This window comes from Oryx dammah, unplaced genomic scaffold, assembly GCF_014754425.2.
Source record: "Oryx dammah isolate SB20612 unplaced genomic scaffold, SCBI_Odam_1.1 HiC_scaffold_4, whole genome shotgun sequence".
Lineage (NCBI taxonomy): Eukaryota > Metazoa > Chordata > Mammalia > Artiodactyla > Bovidae > Oryx > Oryx dammah.
This window is the reverse complement of record NW_024070188.1, coordinates 53414870-53435396: the sequence shown is the minus strand read 5'-3', so window position 1 is coordinate 53435396 and position 20527 is coordinate 53414870. Positions and strand designations below refer to the sequence as shown.

The 20527-nt window shown below is 35.3% G+C and overlaps 1 protein-coding gene across 4 annotated transcripts in view; it reads left to right on the top strand.

The window, feature by feature from the left end:
- Window positions 1-19674, top strand: part of PTPRK (protein tyrosine phosphatase receptor type K) — a 598135-nt gene extending 578461 nt beyond the window's left edge. For all 4 annotated transcript variants that reach the window (XM_040238871.1, XM_040238869.1, XM_040238870.1 and 1 more), the window contains 9 exons: window positions 4410-4564; window positions 6584-6719; window positions 6937-7086; window positions 7968-8141; window positions 11155-11286; window positions 11429-11554; window positions 14474-14637; window positions 15159-15294; window positions 18176-19674. In XM_040238871.1, coding sequence (XP_040094805.1) covers window positions 4410-4564; window positions 6584-6719; window positions 6937-7086; window positions 7968-8141; window positions 11155-11286; window positions 11429-11554; window positions 14474-14637; window positions 15159-15294; window positions 18176-18229 — 1227 coding nt within the window. In that variant the 3' untranslated portion in view covers window positions 18230-19674. The remainder of the gene's footprint in view (window positions 1-4409; window positions 4565-6583; window positions 6720-6936; window positions 7087-7967; window positions 8142-11154; window positions 11287-11428; window positions 11555-14473; window positions 14638-15158; window positions 15295-18175) is intronic.
- Window positions 19675-20527: the final 853 nt, after the last annotated feature.

Sequence of the window (20527 nt, the reverse complement as noted above, 5' to 3'; positions counted from 1 at the left end):
CAGAATTTTAAAATATTGATATTGTTTGACCACTAATTTTACCTTCCATGCACCTATCCTAAGAAATTTATTTAAACTACAATTGACTTCAGTTGGTAAAGAATCCACCTGTAATGAGGGAGACCCAGGTTCCATTCCTGGGTTGGGAAGATCTCCTGGAGAAGGGAAAAGCTACCCACTCCAGTATTCTGGCCTGGAGAATTCCATGGACTATATAGTCCATGGGGTCGCAAAAGTCAGACACGAATGAGCAACTGTCACTTTCAGTTCACAATGACTTCATATATAGTCATAGATATTTTACATAGCCATCAATGTCCACAATAAAGTTATACATCCATGATCTAGAGATACCACTCTTTATACATGATATTTAAAAGTAATTTTACAAACATAAAAAATAATTAGGGGAAATATTAAGTGGAAAATTACCAGTATACAGAGCAATATAATTATTATTATCACATTTATAAAGTATGTATGAAAATTTCTTAGACAAATCAAGAAGAATAAATAAGCAAAGATACAGGAGATTTCAAGAAAAGAACCAACAAACATGATTTAATGAATAGTTAGATTCCATTATCATCGAAAGAATTTGGAATATACATTCTTCTTATAACTTCGTTTAAGTTTTATGAAAAGTCAATCATGCCTTTGCTGTCCACCTGGAACTATCATAACATTGTTCACCGGCTATGCGTGCCTGCTAAGTCACTTCAGTGGTGTCCGAGTCTCTGTGACCTTATGGGCCATAGCCTGCCAGACGCTTCTGTTCATGGGATTCTGCAGACAACAAAATGAAGTGGGTTGCTGTGCCCTCCTCCAGGAGGTCTTCCCCACCCAGGGATTGATCCCACCTCTCTTATGTCTCTTGCATTGGCAGACAGGTTCTTTACCAGTAGTGCTACCTGGGAAGCTCCTCATCGGCTATATTCCAATGTAAAATAAAAAGCTAAAAAGAAATCAATCACAAACTTAGTTATAAAGGAAACTTAAATACATAATAAAAATTCAAAATGTTTCCAAAATCCAGTGGAAAATAACAACAAATCACTGACCAGCAACTCCCCAAATTTGGCTCAGAAATCACCAAAGGCCTCTTGTGAATAATCTTTGAACTATTGCCTCCTGATGCAAAGAGCCTACTCATTAGAAAAGACCATGATGCTGGGAAAAATTGAAGGCAGGAGGAGGAGGGGACGACAGAGGATGAGATGGTTGGATAGCATCACTGACTCAATGGACATGAGTTTGAGCAGGCCCCAGGAGATGGTGAAGGACAGGGAAGCCTGGCATGCTTCAGTCCATGGGGTGGCAAAGAGTCAGACATGACCAAGTGACTGAACAACAATTGCCTCAGAACTAAAATTATATTATGAAGATAAATAATTTTATCTCAAAATATTCCATGTTAGGAGAAAAATATATAATCAAAAGTGATTTCTATTTTGAAAGATAGTATAAAATCTTTTTAAAAACAGTTAAACTAGAAAATCAGGAAAAAAGTCAGTAAAACAAAGGGAAAAATAAATATAAAATGCTGCTGCTGCTGCTAAGTCACTTCAGTCGTCTCCGACTCTGTGTGACTCCATAGATGGCAGCCTACCAGGCTCCTTCGTCCATGGGATTTTCCAGGCAAGAGTACTGGAGTGGGGTGCCATTGCCTTCTCCGATCTTAGTCTATATACAGTGAAATTCTAGCAAATAATAATTTCCAGTATTTAACCCAAGGAGAGTTCTGGATCTGAAGAGCTGGAGAAAGAAAATAAGTGTTGAAATTTGCCATTAAAATTGCATTATGGTTTCATAATTGAGGTGTCTTTAACCTCTAAAGAATAACTAATGAATAGCTAATGCCTAAGTTAATCAAACTATTTAGGCTGTAGAAAAACCATTAAAACCAACTAAATATATTTTAGAAGCTTGCAGAACTGTGATAACAGAACCACATAAAGAGAGGACTCTCTCAAGCTCTTCTCTGTCTCTCTTTTTAGATCTCTGCCTGTTTCTCTTTCTCAAGTATGCACACATACATACATTGCAGACCAGTTTAATTCAGGACATACTGAGAATGTGAATATAGCAGTGGATTAAGAAAAGATCACTACATGATTTATCATGATTGTTTTTTTTAAGAATTCAAGGATTTTACAACTGTGGTAGGAAATCTAGAAGAATATTTCATTATCTCAGTGCATTAAAGGAACAAAATCCTGTGATTTCATTAATATATATTGTAATACACTTAATTTTATTTAAAATACATTTATAGTAATACTCTAATTATATTAGAAAGAATAAGGAGACTCCCTAAACATGATAAAGCTCTTTCAACAATAACCAGTAGCCCACATATTAAGGAGTGAAAAACTGGAGGTATTATAGTTATTAATATAATCAGAGATGCAATGTGGATAATCATGCTCACTAGTATCCAACATTTTGGGAAGCTCTAGGAAATTAGACAACAAAAGGAATAAATGGCAAAACTATTAAAAAGGGTGAAATTATTTTAAGGTGTAACGATTTTATACAAAAAAAAACTAGTTAGAAAATTAAAAAAAGAAAATAAAAATAAGTGACTAATTCAAGATATATTTTCATTATATTATTAATAAAGATATAGATTTAAAAATCTCTCTCATAATAACAAAAATTTTTAAGTATCTGTTCTTGTTGTTGTCCAATTCTTCGTGACCTCATAGACTGTATCCCACCAGGTTCCTCTGTCCATGGAATTCTCGAGGCAAGAATACTAGAGTGGGTTGCCATTTCCTTCTACAGGGGAGCTTTCCATCACAGGGATTGTATTAGATGAGGATTGTATTGGATGAGTCCTGGATTGCAATACAGGACTACATCTCCTGTATTGCAGGCGGATTCTTCACCACTGAGAAATCTAAGAAGCCCTCTGAAGTATCTAGAAATATATTTAGCAAGAAAAAAACAGGCCCTAAGTGAATAAAACCATTACAAATGTGTTGAAGGACACAAAGATATGAATAGATGGAGACATGCCCCATGTCCCAGAATGGGAATACTTGGCATTAATACCTTTTTATGGAGTTGATACAATACTAATTATAACATTACTAGGGTTTATTTTTAATTTATTTTCCTCATATAAAAAACACTGGGAAAGAGTAATTTTTAAAAAACCATATATTTGAAAATTACTCAGGAAAGTTTAAGCAAAATGAACAATAAGAAAACATACACTGCCAGATATTAAAATTTTCGAGAGAGAGCAAGGCCCTTACAGCAACTCCAGCAAAAGGATCAATGCTGAAGAGATGATCTTTGAACAATGTATGGCCTTCCTCGGTAAAGCTGACTTCAAAAGTACTTAAGAAAGTTATTTTATTTGTATAATTCCATAGTGATGTTTATCATTGTTACTATTATACTTATTTGTTGAGCCCTGCTTTGTGTGGGGTTTTGTACTCGAAACAGGAAAGAAAAAAAATTATAAGATGTGATCACTGGCTTCCAAGGCTTTGGTGATATTTAGGATAGAATCTAAAGATAAAATTTCTCATCATGCAATTTTTTCTACCTTTTCTGAGGAACAAGTGAGATTGAGATTTCACAGAGTTCACAGTAGAGTTGTAAATATATAGACCTTAGTGGGGCTTGGGGGGCCACAAATGTGGATTCTTAAAAATAAACTCTGCAGCATCTCATCTGAATTCTCCAAGTGCTGTTCCTACAATCTAAGGGCTTCTTTTAACAAAAAGAAAGGGAAAAGTTTGAAATGCGCATTTAAATGTTTCTCTAAAAATTAACCCCATAGGAGAAAGGCACAGCAATGGATGTTTGCTTCTTTCAGTTTGTATTTTTGTTGCTATAAATAATCCTCTGTGTGCTGATTTATTTCAGAGTTAATAGTCTGGCCAAAGAACAGTTTAGCTGTCTGTATATTTTTACACGCCCATCTAGAGTAGCACTGTTCTGGAAAATCCCTACATGCCATGCTTCAAAACCATTTTCAACATGGATAAGCAAGGCATTGAAATCTCTTTGTGAGGTGAGAAGCAGAAAGTTGCTTTTATATACCACTTGAGAACTCAGTGCGTTGGGTCAACAGGGCAGCATTTTAACTTCCCATTTCTTCCTTTCCCCCTAATCATTTTATGTGTTGTCATTCCAAATAAGGAACAGACTGTCAAGGTAAATAAAATTTACCCAGCCTTACAGAACTGAGCAAGACTTCTTATTTTCTTTCTTTGGCAGTTGTCTGAAAATAAAGATAATCCCCTAGGCCATGTCAGCAACCTTTTTCAGCAAAAGCAGTATCTATGATAAATTTCTTTTTTTTTTTCATTGTCAGTCAGGTCTAGTACCCATGGTTGTCTTTAATGGCTCTATTTTGGTCCTTGAAAACACTTCTTTATGTCTTTGCACAGAGGGGATACAGTGAGATCCGTGAAGTTAAACAGTTCCATTTTACTGGCTGGCCTGACCACGGGGTGCCCTACCATGCTACAGGCCTCCTTTCCTTCATCCGGCGGGTCAAATTCTCCAACCCTCCCAGTGCTGGTCCCATCGTTGTGCATTGCAGGTGAGTGGTGGTCCAATTGACATTGACTTTGTTCAGCCAGCTTTTTTAAAGTATCCAAACCAGGCTTGTAAACACAAAAACTAATGCATGCTTACAAGGTTTCAGTTTGCAAGTATAACAGATAAGGTAAAACAGCAATAAAAATAAAAGTTAGCTTCTAAGGAGGATATAAAAGAAACTTCAGAAATAAATACATTCATCTTAATGTGTGTAGTAGTGTCTGTAATTGCGAATGTAGAAACTGCCTTTTAGTGGCAACATCTGCATGTGTGTTGTGGTTTTTTTAAAATCACTTTTGCAAAGCCTGTATAGTATGGAATAGTAGGTAAAGCCAGAGAGTTCTTGCCAATTTAGTAAATTCCTAATAGAATCCCAGCTTTTAAAACTAAATTTGAGGCATACAAAGTTATTAAATGGCCTAAATTATAAGAATTTGGGCTGTAAAACATCTACTTTAAGAATTGTTTTTAAAGCCATCCCTCAGAGGACCTTGAAAACTACATTAGTAAAATCCAGCATATAGATGCCAGAAAAATGTGAATATTATCCAGACTTTCTTTTGATTAGAAACTTCTCTTAAAACGAGTACCCAAAGACACTAAAAGCAAATTACAAGGCCTCATTTTGAGATGTGAATAGAAAAATATATACTGAATCTGAAAAGCTTTTCCTAAATGCTGCACACCATTCTCAAATACTATCCCTTCCAAAGTACATAATAGGTTGTGCTTAAGCATTTTTCTTTCCCTGAAAATCCAGCCTATTCAGTATTTAAATGACCACATATGAAAGGGGAAAAATAAAACAACAGAGAGTGAAATAAAAGTAAGGCATCTCATTAGGATCAGATACTGTGTATCTTGAAAAAAAAATCTACAGTTCAATCCTCCTCAAGAAATCTGATGTACTCTTCAATTACTTTCCTGTCTCAAACCCTGGGAACAGTGACTGAGAAGATGGTAGGCAAGAAAAAGAAACAGAGATAGCTACAATACCTTTGACTTAAATTTCTTAAAGAACAATTGAGTTTAAGAAAAATGACCAAATCCAGACTTCAAAGAAATAATGTTAATAGTCTATCTATGCATTTAGAAAATGAGATAAATGGGTTTTCAATTATGTAGTGTCTTGACTTATCATAGAGGTTTCCTTTCCTGTGAATTGCCTACTTCAGTAGTGCTCCAATAGTCTCAGATATGCTCTCGAAACGTAAGTGTCATTTTCTACTTCCACTTGGGCATCTGAATTTATGGAAGAGAGGGAGCTGACTACAAAGTGATTTTTCCATAAAAATCCGATCTATACCTTTTTGCTCCATTGACTTATATGTACAAAACTGGAGAAATCTTCCCAATGGGTAATATAATCAGCAGTGTATTATGATTTGACTACTGAATTAAATACAAGAAGATAGTACTATCTTTGTGACCTGTTAGGAATTATATTTCATACCTAACAATTCATTTTCATTTTTTCTTTGGATCACCATGTAAATATTCTTTCTACTGTTGGTCTCCTCCCCAGCAATAACGAACATTTTCATCCCCACCCTCACTATTAACACTTCCCCTGAAATGTGACTCCTCAGATTTTCCATTTAAAGGTTTTAGATTAATGTTCTTTTGCCTTGACCAGAATCTGTCTTACTAAGATAGTATTGCTGCATTTTGCCAGAGCACCCACAATGATATAAGTACGAGTCTTTCAATCTCAGGTGAAATTTTAAAGCATAAATCCATTCCTTGATCAATTCTATGAGCTTGAAATTTTTGTAAAATGAAGACTGTGTATAAGAGCTATGAAACTTAAGTGACATATAGACATTATTTTCAAAACACAATTTGATTTACAAAGTTTATATTTTTTAATTTGTTCATTAACAAGCATTTACACAGTACATACAAATTATGTCTTGTACTTTGTTGAATCACTTTGATTCCACTTATTTGAAAATCAGATGTGTCTTTGAATTTGTATAGATATGCTTCCTGCAGTTCTTTAGATCTGCTTATTTTTCAGTGCTGGTGCTGGGCGAACTGGTTGTTACATTGTGATTGACATCATGCTGGACATGGCTGAAAGAGAGGGTGTTGTTGACATCTACAACTGTGTCAAAGCCTTAAGATCTCGTCGTATCAATATGGTCCAGACAGAGGTGTGTTGATTGTTGATTAACCTCAGGTGGTCTTTCTTGGTTTGCTTTCCAACACTTATCAAACTAAATAGTGGGTGTTTGTCCCATAGAATCAATAGTAGCTCATTAAGTCATAGAAAAATACTGGTGTTTTTATTAATATTTTTATATAGAGAAAATTCTTTGATGACAGGAAACTTGTATTAAAATATTATGAAAATTTTCTTTCTTTTAATAGGAACAGTACATTTTTATTCATGATGCCATTTTAGAGGCTTGCTTATGTGGAGAAACTGCCATACCTGTCTGTGAATTTAAAGCTGCATATTTTGATATGATTAGAATAGACTCCCAGACAAACTCTTCACATCTCAAAGATGAATTCCAGGTATTTATTATTTCTAGCAACTTTTTATGAGTAACTTATTACAGTTTGTCCTGGACATTCCCAATTCTTCCAAGGAAGGGCTTTCAAGTCAAATTTATAACCTTTGACCCTATTTTAAGTATAATATAATACATGTCTCTTTCATTATACAGTTATACAAAGTTATAGAGTCAACTTTTATATTAATGAGCTCATATCACATCTGCTGTATTTTGAAGGACAAATGAATTCAGACTCAGTGAAAAGTATGGGGAAAAGGTACCATAAAAGTCAAATTTAGTGATAATTTGTATATCTTTACAATCTTTTTTAAAATGCAGTCTTAAGGATTTTGACCTTCTGTGTCACTTAAGCACGTTAATAATAATAGCTGGCATTTGTGCAAAACATCATCTCTAAATAACCCCAAATGTTTTCACTGCCCTTAAAACATCCCTAAAGCTGTTGACTATGAAATCAAGAATAACTCTAAAAACCTAATACTTTGATTCTTTGCCCGGTGCTCTTTGCCATAGAATGTCCTCAAATCTGGCACATTAAAATGTTACTACAAATTAGAAGTTTGATGATGGGGCATCATCATGGGCTGCTCTGATTGCATTTTCTTTGGTTAGACAATACCTTTTGCAGGTTGCTGTGTTGTTTAGCATCCCTTTCCCTTTTACAGAGAGGCACATTGGACAATGTGTATAGTGTTTCTCTGTCACTTCTCAGGCTTTAGTAGCTTTAACCACGAAGTCTGTCAGCCTGTCATCATGGCAAATGTCATTGACTTGCACAAATCCTTTACTTTCTACTTGGCCTCCTAAATGCATGATAGATCTGTGTTGTGCTATGAGATGGGTCACTGCTTTTTAACCTGGGCTCCCTTTTCTTTGCAGACCTTGAATTCAGTCACCCCTCGACTACAAGCTGAGGACTGCAGTATAGCATGCCTGCCAAGGAACCATGACAAGAACCGGTTTATGGACATGCTGCCACCTGACAGATGTCTGCCTTTTTTAATTACAATTGATGGGGAGAGTAGTAACTACATCAATGCTGCTCTTATGGATGTAAGAGACTACTCTCTTTGTTAGTGTAAAATGTAATAAAAAGCTGCAAAATTGATGAACACTGGCTAGGTTCTCTTTTCAAGAAAATGTAAATGGCCTAAAAAGGAAAAGTAGAAACTTTCATTGTAATACAAAATTTTCTGGACAATGATTTTGAGTTTTCCTTACAGTGGTTCTTAGGCACTATAAATTTTAGGCTTGACTATAAGTTTGATGGTTGATTTTCAATTGTTATAAAATTTTTGTACAAGAAATATCTGCAGGTGATAGTTTTCATCCTGGTTATTTTCAGGAAAGAGAGTCATGCTTATCTATTTTGAATATAGTTAGGAATGAATTTTTTAAGTCACAGAATGTCATATTCTACTGAAATTGTGTTAATTTGGAAACTTTTATCGCTGACACTAATAATTTATAGCTGACTGATAATTATTCCAATAATTTATAGCTAACTGGTTTCATTTGTTATTAATTAATAAGATATAAGGGAAGGCATGGAAGATACCATGTTATCACATCAATCATCATGAAAGAACTCTCTTGCCCTACTCCAGTCTGTATTGTAGATGGTACAGCAGGAACTCACATGCCAGCATCCCATAGACACACCAATATGGAAAGAGAATTTTAAAGTAGTCTTTTTCCCCATCTTGTTTTGCTTACCTTGGGAAGAAGCGGGAAAGGTTTTAAGTTCAGCATCCTTTTGGTTTATCACCTTCCTTCATAAGCATCTCTAGTTTTTGCCCTTTAGACTATGGAGCTGTAATAAGGAGAAACCAGAGTCAGGGTTCATTCTTGGGTGATGAATAATGAAGCTTTCTAAGTTATTGCTCCTACTGAGTTCTCCAAAATTAGTTTCTGATAGCAGAGGCTTGTCAAAGCCTATGTGCCACTTCCTATTTTCACTCAGTTACTTTGCTCTTCTTTATTCTACAGAGCAGAATATAGAGAAAACACACAAACCTTTTTTTTTCTGAGTCAGTCTATGTTTAGAATGAAAAAGGGTGAGAAAAAGAAAATAACATTAGGAAAGATATTGAGGCATTTTTTGTCTTTGACATCTCTCAAATTTTTTAATTTCCAGGTGGTTTTCTGGTCAGTATGAAGACAGAACCTTGTATTCTATGTGTTCCTATCTTCTGTTTAACTCACTGTGATTCAACACATATATTTTATAGTCGAAACTGCCCTGTGGATTTGGTAGTGGTTGGGACTACAGAAAAGTTAGGTTTGGTTTGGCTTATAAGAATGGGGCTCATTGTTCAACACTCCCGCCTTCCCTTCCTCTCTACCCCATTGTAAATGTCATACACCCTTTGTCATGCCTGTGAAAATTAAGAGGTATGGCCAAGAATCATGTGATATCAAAGCCTTGGATGTACTCTTGCACTTAGAGAGGAAAGAAATAGGAAATTTTCAGTCTTCTCTCATATCGTCTTCTCTTCTTCTATCTCCCCACCCCTATGACTCAAAAAAAGGAATAAAAGGCTTTTCATCTCCCTTGACTTACTTTCCCATGGAGCAGACATTTCATTGCAAGGAACGTTTCTTTCTTTCTTCTGATCCTTTCTCATAAGCCTTCATATCTTCCTTAGGAGGGCACTCACCCCACCTACAGGTGTAACTTTTTGAGGTCTTAAGGTCAAGTAGAAGCTGCTGGTGAATTACTGTCTCCCCAGATTTATCCTGCAGTCATCCATGGAGTCAAATACTGTGGTTAGCAGCATTTCCCAAATGGTGATAGGATCTATGAGGCTCAAAGGTCAGTTTCTACACTGGTGTTGAGACACCTGAAGGACTTAAAGAGTAATATGATACAACTGACTTAGCAGATCACTGACAATTTTTATCAGCATTAAAGAAATCTATATCAGGCAGCTGTCTAGTTATATTTTTACAAATCCTTAGTTTATTACATAGAAATATATATTTCTATTTCAGTGTAGATCATTAGTCTGTAGAACGACAGATTATCTGGCCAGATCAATCTATCCTCTTTCTGGGAAGAAAGAATGCAATCAGGGGGCCCTGGGTCAATAAGGAGTCATTCCCTCTTACCTGGGGCCAGGGAATGCATTAGTTTTACTCTGTGGCACTTGAAAAATCTTTTTTTTTTAAATTTATTTATTTTAGTTGGAGACTAATTACTTTACAATATTGTAGTGGCTTTGCCATACACTGACAAAAATCAGCCATGGGTGTACATGTTTTCCCCATCCTCAACCCCCCTCCCACCTTCCTCCCCATCCCATCCTTTAGGGTCATCCCAGCACACCAGCCCTGAGCACCCTGTCTCATGCATTGGACCTGGACTGGCGATCTGTTTCACATATGATAATATACATGTTTCAATGCTATTCTCCCAAATCATCCCACCCTCACTTGAATGATTGAAACTATCATTCTGATCATTGATATACATTAGAAATTCCCAGAAAACTATGGGATGTGGATTGCCTACAAGATGTGTTGATAATGTCAGTATAATATAAAAGCACATGAGTTTGAGGCATATGTGATTTTTCTTATTTGGAGTGGAGAAGAGCCAAACAGTTCTATAACAGTTGATAGCTGATGGACATATATTCATAGACACACACACACACACACACACACACACACACACACACACAGAAATTTTCTGTCTTTAGCCTTAGACTTTGGAAGACTGAAACAGCCCAACAGGTACTTTACAAAGGATCTTAGCCTCAAGAAATTTTTTTTTTTTTTTTTTTTGGTATTTGTCATATATTTACTTTTATCAACAAAATTAATTCTTGGCTTGAATTGCTGCTGAAGCATCAAAGGCTTATTATCAGACTGACTACTTACTAGTTGCAGTATGTTGCATGGTCCAGATCTGTTATTCCACGGCTGGAGCAGCAGGCTGACTTCATCTCCATATGAAGATGTTGAGTCTTCCCAGCCCTACCTTGAAGTGTATTGAATCTGCTTGTACAAGTGATTATTCATTCTAAGTTATTTTTCCCTATCTACCTTGTTTTTTTCACAGAGCTATAGACAACCAGCTGCTTTCATTGTCACACAATACCCTCTGCCAAACACTGTGAAAGATTTCTGGAGATTAGTGTATGATTATGGCTGTACCTCCATTGTGATGTTAAATGAAGTCGACTTGTCCCAGGTTAATGGTTATGGGTTTCTTTTGTATACTTAAACATGACTTAATAAAGTAGTAATAAAATGCTAACATCTGCCTTATACTATCCTAATTAGAAAAAAAATAAGGCTCATTTTCTTTTTCTTTCAAAAATATTCACATCTAGGGCTGCCCTCAGTACTGGCCTGAAGAAGGGACACTACGATATGGTCCTATCCAAGTGGAATGTATGTCTTGTTCAATGGATTGTGATGTAATCAACCGGATTTTTAGGATATGCAATCTAACAAGAGTAAGTCATTAATGCTTTTAACTGAATTGATCGAGAACAGGTGATTACAAACATAATGTGGAACATTTCCATTTAGACAAAAGAGAGAGTAAAATTAATAGAAGTTATATAATCAATCCCAAAGCTACTGATCATCTTATGGCTTAGAACTGCAATAAAAATGCATTCTAAAAACAGGAAATCAGAAATGCTGGAAGCTAGGTTTCTGGGTCAGTTAGTAGCCTATTGTATTCTATGTGGAAATCAAAATGCAGATTCCCTGGTTCAATTGAGTTTGATTGTCTGGGCCTGGCCTCTGAGTATATGTAAATTTATCTCAACATTAACTTCAAGTCTTATTAGCGTTGATATCCAGCCCAGAAGAGTCATGCAATTGAAAAATAGGAATATAATATTGATGACAGGAGATAGTGATATGTTGGATCAGCCATTACAGAAGGGGTCTGTGTCACTATTCCAGTTCTGTTTAAATCACATATGTCCCTGACTCTCCTCCTACAACTTAGCTACAATTTCATCGCTCTGAATGGCTCAGCCTCTGGCTCTGCCCAGATATGTAGCTCAATGCAGTGCTGCTAGCCCTTGCCTTTTCCCAGCAGCGAAGTAGCAACTGTCCTTCAGGAACCTTTCTTTGCTTGACATTTCCTGTGTTTTGACATCAGTGACAAACTGTCTGGGTCTCTCCTTCAAAAAACCAAAAAGTACTAATAAAATCTGTTTAGATTATGTAACCACATAGCAAGGAGAATTTGAAAAGAAATCAGTAGTACCTCCCATGGAATTATGGAATTATCTCTCTTTTTAAAGACAAAGATTACTCTTTTCTAGAGCAGCAGTTCTATGTACGTGTATTAAGTGTGTAATTAAAATTGTCACATTACAGTGCTCCTCACATCAAAATGACTATATGTGCTTCTTCTTTTTTTTTTTTTATTTTTAATTAATTTATTTATTTTTAATTTTTACTTTACAATTCTGTATTGGTTTTGGCATAGATTGACATGAATCCACCACAGGTGTACATGCGTTCCCAAACATGAACCCCCCTCCCACCCCCCTCCCCACAACATCTCTCTGGGTCATCCCCGCGCGTCAGCCCCAAGCGTGTCATATCCTGATTAATGTCTATATGTGTGTAAGTAGAGAATAAAATCACATCCAGTTCTATTGTTCATTTCAGTGGGGGAAGAAAAGGATAACTTCAATCATGTCATAATACTTATGCATATCTTAGATGTTAAAGAATCTCATCGTGTCTGCACATCTGTTACACTATGGTTCTACTAATATTTTAGCTGAGAAACTGTAGCTACTAAACTAAGAAAGTAGAACCTTTCTGTTAATCGAACTGTTTATATGAAAAATATTCTAGGAACAGGAGCTGAAATTTGTTTTACTTTTTTTGGGGGGGTCAGCATATTTATTTTCATCAATATTTGATATTCAAGCACTTATTAGTGTGTGATTTTTCTTTCTTTTCCTATTATCATTATTAATATGATTCACCTCACCACATATTTAGTATACACCAACTAGAGGTTGGGTGCTAAACTCGGAAGTTCCTTGTCCCGCCAAAAGATGTATGAACCTCGCCATGTGGAACTTCAGGTCTGATGCCTTATGATATGGCTCACTTGTACATACAAATTCTTCCTTGTATTTTCACTTGAGGGTTTAATGTCTTGATTCATTTATTCAATAATACTATTACTTGGCAAGTATTTTTGCTAGATTCTAGTGATAAGAGATTTTAAGGGAAAAAGAGATTTTCTTGTCCTTAAAGAATTTATATTTTATCAGGGAAGATAAACATTAAACAACTTGTACAATCATTTATCTACAAATAAATGAAATTTTATAGAGAAAAAGTACAAAATACAGAGGCTTTGGGTGATCTGACAAAGCTGGATGATCAGAGAAGACTTCTTCGAGGCCATAATATTTAAGACAAAATTTGAAAAATTAGTAAGAGGTATTTGGGCACGAGATAGCCCGCTACCTTGGTTTACACACGACAGAAAGGTTTCCTAGAATACATGAATTTAAGCACAAAGACCAGAAAAGTCCAAGGCAAACCCAAGGCAAGTTGATCACTCTGTTTGGGACTGAGAAAGGCAAAGGGTTCAGTATATGCAAAGTTCCCAAGATAAGAAATGACTTGGTACATAGATTAAGAGAAGGCAAATGTGTCTAGACCTTGACTAGGTTATTAGAATAAAGGGAAATTAGAGGAAGAAGTGGAGCCTTATCATACAGGTATTTTTAAACCATGGCAGCAGTTTGGCTTTTATGCTAAGATCATTTGGAAGATACTAAATCAAGAAGTGACATGATTATATTTGTATTTAAATCATGATGTCTACAATAAGAATGGTTTGAAAAGATAGCAAAGTTTGTTCAGGGAGATCAACTAGGACGTAATTATTATGATTTATGATTTGAGAATACAATGATATCAGTGGCAATAAAGAAAAGATGAATTTGAAAGTTATTTAAGTATAATCATAGTAATTGATTTTTGGATATGGAGTGTCAGGGAGAAGCTTATATGAAGATAATTCTCATTTAATTTAGAATCTTCCTGCCCTGACATGTGCATATTTTGGACTTGCATTAGCTAGATTCAGTCTAATGTATCATTTATGTCATAGTGTAAATTGGTATGAAACTTTTTTGCACTCTCAATCTCTAAGTCGTGTCTGACTCTGTGTGACCTCCTAGACTGTAGCCTGCCAGACTGCAGTGAATTGCCATTTCCTCCTCCAGGGATCTGCCTGACCCAGAGATCAAACCAGCATCTTCTGCATTGGAAGGTGGATTCTTTATGGCTGACCCACCTGGGAAGCCATGAACCATTTACTTTCTAGTAAAAATTCTAGCCCTAACTTATTTACATAGAAATATTTTTTCCCTCAACAGCCACAAGAAGGTTATCTGATGGTGCAGCAGTTTCAATATCTAGGCTGGGCTTCCCATCGAGAAGTGCCTGGCTCCAAACGGTCATTTTTGAAGCTGATACTGCAGGTGGAAAAATGGCAGGAGGAATGTGAGGAAGGGGAGGGCCGGACAATCATCCACTGCCTGTGAGTATGGCGTCTTGGCTGAGCCATTCAGGGAACCTTGGTGCTTGTTCTGTCATTAGCCGCCTTTTTTTCTCTGCTAAAGAGTAACTCCCGTCTTACAGACCTCAACTAGATATTTCTCTCAAACAATCTTCCTGTTTCACAATTCTATAATTCACTACTACAACTTTTGTATTTTTCAAACTGATTTTATACAGTTGTCATATACACTCTTGAACACTACTCCGAGTAACTTTTCTGATTTACACTATGTACAAATCTATAAAAATCTCAAAGTATCTAGCTTGTAGCAATCTATGCCTATAGCATGTCCCTGCCCTAAGCATAAGCTGTTGAGTTAATACCATCCTCAAGTATCTTCCTCTCTGTCCTCCACACAAACATGTAGACATGTGAAGCAAAATTAAAACACAAGCAATATTAAAACATAATATTTTCTTTTCCAAAACATGTATGATTGTATGACCTATGGTCACCAAAAACTTCCATCTAGAAAACACCTTTGTTTTCTTTGCTTTCAGAAATGGTGGCGGGCGAAGTGGCATGTTCTGTGCTATAGGCATTGTTGTTGAAATGGTGAAACGGCAAAATGTTGTTGATGTGTTCCATGCAGTCAAGACACTAAGGAACAGCAAGCCAAACATGGTGGAAGCCCCGGTGAGTCACAGTCATGGATGCTGAAGTGGGGAGTAGAGGTTAATCAGTCATATACCTACTTGTTGATCTGACTTCATTCACAGATAGGGAATGATATGTGTAAATGAGTCTTTGTGGGGACCTTCCTGCTCTAACTGATGAATTGCCAAGTAACTCCTTCTACACCCATAAGCTTAGTCACATATTGTATAAACTGCTAATGATGAAAACTAATTTCATTTAACTTGGAAAATGTATAGGATTTCTTTTTTATTTTGAGCAATGAATATTTGCTACATTTAATAAATGGTTCTGTAATAAGAAAAATCCTGTTATCTAGGTTTTATTCTTGGTATTTCTTAAAGCATATTGAGTTAACTGGTAAAACATTTTGAGGGATATACTTCTAGATTGTATCTAGCGCTTTAGACACCCAGTGTTTTTAAAGGGCAAATGCAATTTATTTTAGTCATTATTTATAATTCTTCCTTTCTGGTCAAATTATAATTTTTTAAAGTATTGCCATTGATAGTTTTCACCTTTTACTAATTTTAGATTGTAATCATGTGATATTACTTGAATTAGCCATGGCTCACAAAATCAGAACTCAGATTACAAAATAAGAGCAAGGAGGTGTTAATATGTGTATGTAGGAACTCATCTATTTGAAGCTATATGCAGAGGAAGAAAGCAAGCTAAACTGTTAGCACGTTCAACGTCTAAAGCGATGTCTTTACACATCGCTGTAAAGTGATGTGGGTTATACATATGTGAATGGTGGGAATAGGTCAGGAGCAGCTGTGTGGTTCATGCTCACAGAGAAGTAAACCAGAAAAACCAAGACATCATTGTTGCTTGCCCTATGTTTATCAAGATGATCAGATAACTAAAATGAGCAATTCAATAAACCTTTAAAGTATTTTCACCACTTCCTGCTCATGGATTGTTCACACAAGAGGTGCATTGCTTCCTGAGACAAAATCTGAAGAGTTACATTTATACGGTTTCATTTTTAAGAGCAGTCGCAGACTTCTTTCCCTTTGACAAGTCTTCAAAGCCCCTCTCTTCCAGCTCATACCCTAGGTATTGCTGGTGTCCCAATAAGATGGTATTGGCTTTGACCGGGGTGTTGGCAATGGAGATGGAGGAAGGCAGATAGATTTGAGGGATTTTTAGGTAAAACTCTGAGGTCTGTTTACAAAATGGGCTGGTAATGGTTAGGTCTTTAAACTCTCTGCCATCTGAATATTTTTTCATATAAGTCTGCCTCTGTCTTTCAGATCATCTTCCTAAAATCATCAATAAGATCACTTCTGGCCTCAGAATTCAAATTATACTTCCAAATTTAACTGATTTCTTACTGTTCCTTAAAAAGAAAAGCCTATGATTAAACTCTGCCATTCTAGAACCTTCTTAAGAGTTACTATTTACCTTTACACTCATGTCCCATGAATCTTGTCTAAACACCCAGTCTTTTGAAGTGTTTTTAATCAAGGTTAGTGGTTAGTTCCTTGTGATGCTGAATTGAACTGACAAGTTTGGTAAGAAAATATTGAATGTAAACCAAATTGCTAAAGACTGGTTAAAGAGATGTAACTGTTTACAAGCACTGTTTGGTTCTTGAGGTGTAATTGCCACAGTGGTAGGCTAATTTAAATCACACCTACTTGATAATTAGGATAGGATTGCTTGGGGAAATTTTTTACTTCCCTCTTTTATTGCTCAAATACAAAAGTTCTCTTTTGAAATAGCATCAGTTTTAGATTGTTTTCTAATTCAGCCTAAATGTTACCCACTTAGACTGAATTGAGAAGATTTTACTACATGTTACAAGTCATGATTTGTAATGCAGTCTCCGAATTTTTCTAAATTCTTCCTAATGGAGCAGCATATAGATGGACTGAGAGGAAAAGTAGTTTTAACTCAAAAAAGTTTTATTGTCAGCCAAGTTATCTTGAATAAAGGCAGCAAAATAATTTTTCTGATAAAAGTAAGCTCAGAAAAAGTTAGGAACCGCTAACCATTTTTGAAACTTTTAATTAAATACTCTGATGGAACAAAGACTATGTGAAAAATTAAGAAGTTAGATATTCACATACGTAAGTCAAATCGTTATGCTATACACCTTAAACATAAACAGTGCTGTATATCAATTGCATCTCAATAAAACTGGAAGAAGAAATTAAGTATTTCGAATTGTGGAATGGCAGTTTGAAATAACTGGCTTATTTATACCACTAAGGAAAATACATAAAGTGTGGCGAAAAATTACTTGCATGTTCACTCTAGGATTATTTAAAATTAATAAAAAATAAATGTCATTTTATAGTCAATCCATATATTAGACTTTTATGTATATTAAAAGAGATATTAAATAACATGAGAAAAAATACATAATAATGCTAAACAACAGAAAATAAAATATAAAATCATATCCTCAAGTATAGGTATGCAGTTATATTTACTCTAAAATACTATTTCAAGCATACATAAAAATGGTCTGAAGCTAAGGTAGTATTTTTTTAAAGTTATTTCTGGTAATAGATTTATAGAAACTTTTTCTGATTTGTAATCTTTTGCTATACTTGGAAATTTTTCTGTACTGATCAAGTATTACTGTTATAATCAAATACGCAATACTGCTGTTTTTTTTTAATTTGATACAGAATATGAGGCAAAGACAACATATATTTTTACATCAACTTCCTTTTTCTTAAACAGCAATCATTAGACTCAAAGGGAAAATAATATATGCCTTTATGTTAAACTTGTCTATGGAAAAAAATAAGTTTGTAATTCTTGAATAATCTAAATTGAATGCCAAGTATTCATTTATCAACCACTGTTCATTCTTTGCTTTTTTCTTGACTTCACTCTAGCTTTTTGTTTTAACATCTTTCAGGAGCAGTACCGTTTCTGCTATGACGTGGCTTTGGAGTACCTGGAGTCATCTTAGTTGGGGGAGACTTCAGAGTGCATCCCAACAGAACCCATTCATCTGTTGAGCCAGCAGCTGTTGTACCTGTCACACCTGGGCAGAAAGATTTTAATGTGGGTGGGGGGGAGACTTTTACATTTGAGAGGTAAAAGTATTTTTCTTATGAAGTTGTGTATCTTAATAAAAAGGACTCAATTAGTTTCTATTACTGTATGAGAGCATCAATATTTCATGCCACATAAATTATATTTAATAAGCAGCAGATTCACATGAAAACTTATCAGTGTTTGTACAGTGAATAGGCAGCGTTTTCTCTCCTGGTTTTGGTACAGCAGCCACCACGTGTTGCATGAATTAATACTTTCTTTGTGGCATTTTTTTCCCTTTTTCAGATAAAAGATGTTAAAACTTTCAAGGAAGAAGATAGAAAAGCTGTGCAAATTCATAGGAAAGTTCATTTTTTATATGTTTCAAGTGTAGCAGATCTCTATATAAATATATAAATATATATAACTGGCTTATTTCTTTTAATGTGCAATGATGGATGGATCATTTAAAGTTCTTTCTAAACAAAAAACAAAAAACCATAAGCCAAAGACTCAAGTGTAAATATGTCTATATGGAGAAAGCACATTATATTTATTGGTTACTTACATTCCTTTTTTGATGGCTAAAATACTACCACCACACAATCTTTTTTTTTTTTTTTTTGAAGAAAGGTTTTTCTTTCACTAAAATCAATTGTAAACAATTTTTGTAGATTATTTTTTGTATGTTTAGTGTAAGTAGAGGATAAACTTTTTAATTCATAAATCAGGAAGCAATGTTCTTTAAAGTGATTCTCTTGTGTACATGCTTGTGAATTAAATTTATGTAAAGCACCTTGGCAATTGGGTCTTTTAATGTAGGACCAAATTAAAACATTTTGCTGAAAATATATACTTTTTCATGATTTCCTTAGGTCAGTATGGTTTGGTAATCATTATGAGAACTGCACACGTTCAAAGGCCTTGCTGATGACTTGTGTAATGTTGAACATAACCTTTAAGCGTCATTTAAATTTTAAAGGGATTGGTCTTTTCAGCCTATTACCAAGCACTGGTCAAAAAATCAAAACTGCAACATTTATGCTTCTACAGTCAAGTGTTAGCAAACTGTAAACTGTCAAGGTGATCCAGTGTTTCTTTTGATGTTTACATGCACAAGCTTTGAGTTCTGAGCAAAGTGTGAACGAATTGATGCCAGATTCCTATTTTGTGCACCATCATGGGATTCTCAAGTGAACCTTTTTAAATGTGATCTTGTACACATGTTCCATGTAGCTGTAATTTACATCATCAGCTTGCAATTCGTTATTGACTAAAGCATTCTAGTATCCTCTTTTTAGATTGCCAGTTCATGACATGGTGCTTATGAAGATTTAATTAAAGTAAGAGTGAAATAAAACTTTTATAATTACAGCAGTTATTGTTTACATATCATTTTCTCCCCTTAATTTTCATGCCTTCACTCCCAAATAAATACCCTATTCTCAGTGACACAACTAGACAGCATGAAATCTATTCAAAATAAAACTGATGTCCAGATAAAACTTCTTTCATTTTTACTCTTTAACTTGAATTTCCAAAATTCCAAATGAGTGGAGAGAAAAAAAGGCCAGGGAATTAACACCAACTTTTTCTTCTTAAGTTGCTGTATTTATATGTCACTACCATTTTATATAATATAAATTTCCTTATTTCTCCATATAACACAAATAGTAATTGTCATCCTAATTTTACCAGTGATAAAATTGAAGCTGAGAGGGTAAATGTTTTGTCTTTAACTTGAATTTCCAAAATTCCAAATGAGTGGAGAGAAAAAAAGGCCAGGGAATTAACACCAACTTTTTTTCTTAAGTTGCTGTATTTATATGTCACTACCATTTTATGTAATGTAAATTTCTTTATTTCTCCATATAACACTAATAGTAACTGTCATCCCAATTTTACCAGTGATAAAATTGAAGCTGAGAGGGTAAATGTTTTGTCAACAGATGTAAATCTGAGTTTGAGGCTTCCCTAATGACTCAGTGGTAAGGAATCCACCTGCCAGTGCAGGAGACATGGGTTTGATCCCTGATCCAGTAAGATCCCACTTGTCACTTATCAACTAAGCCTGTGTCCCACAAGTGTTGAGCCTGTACCCTAGAGCCTGGGAACCACAACTGCTGAGCCCATGTGCTGCAACTGCTGAGCCCATGCACCATAGAGCCCATGCCCCAAAACAAGAGCAGCCACTGCAATGAGAAGCCCACACATCGCAACCAGCGAATAG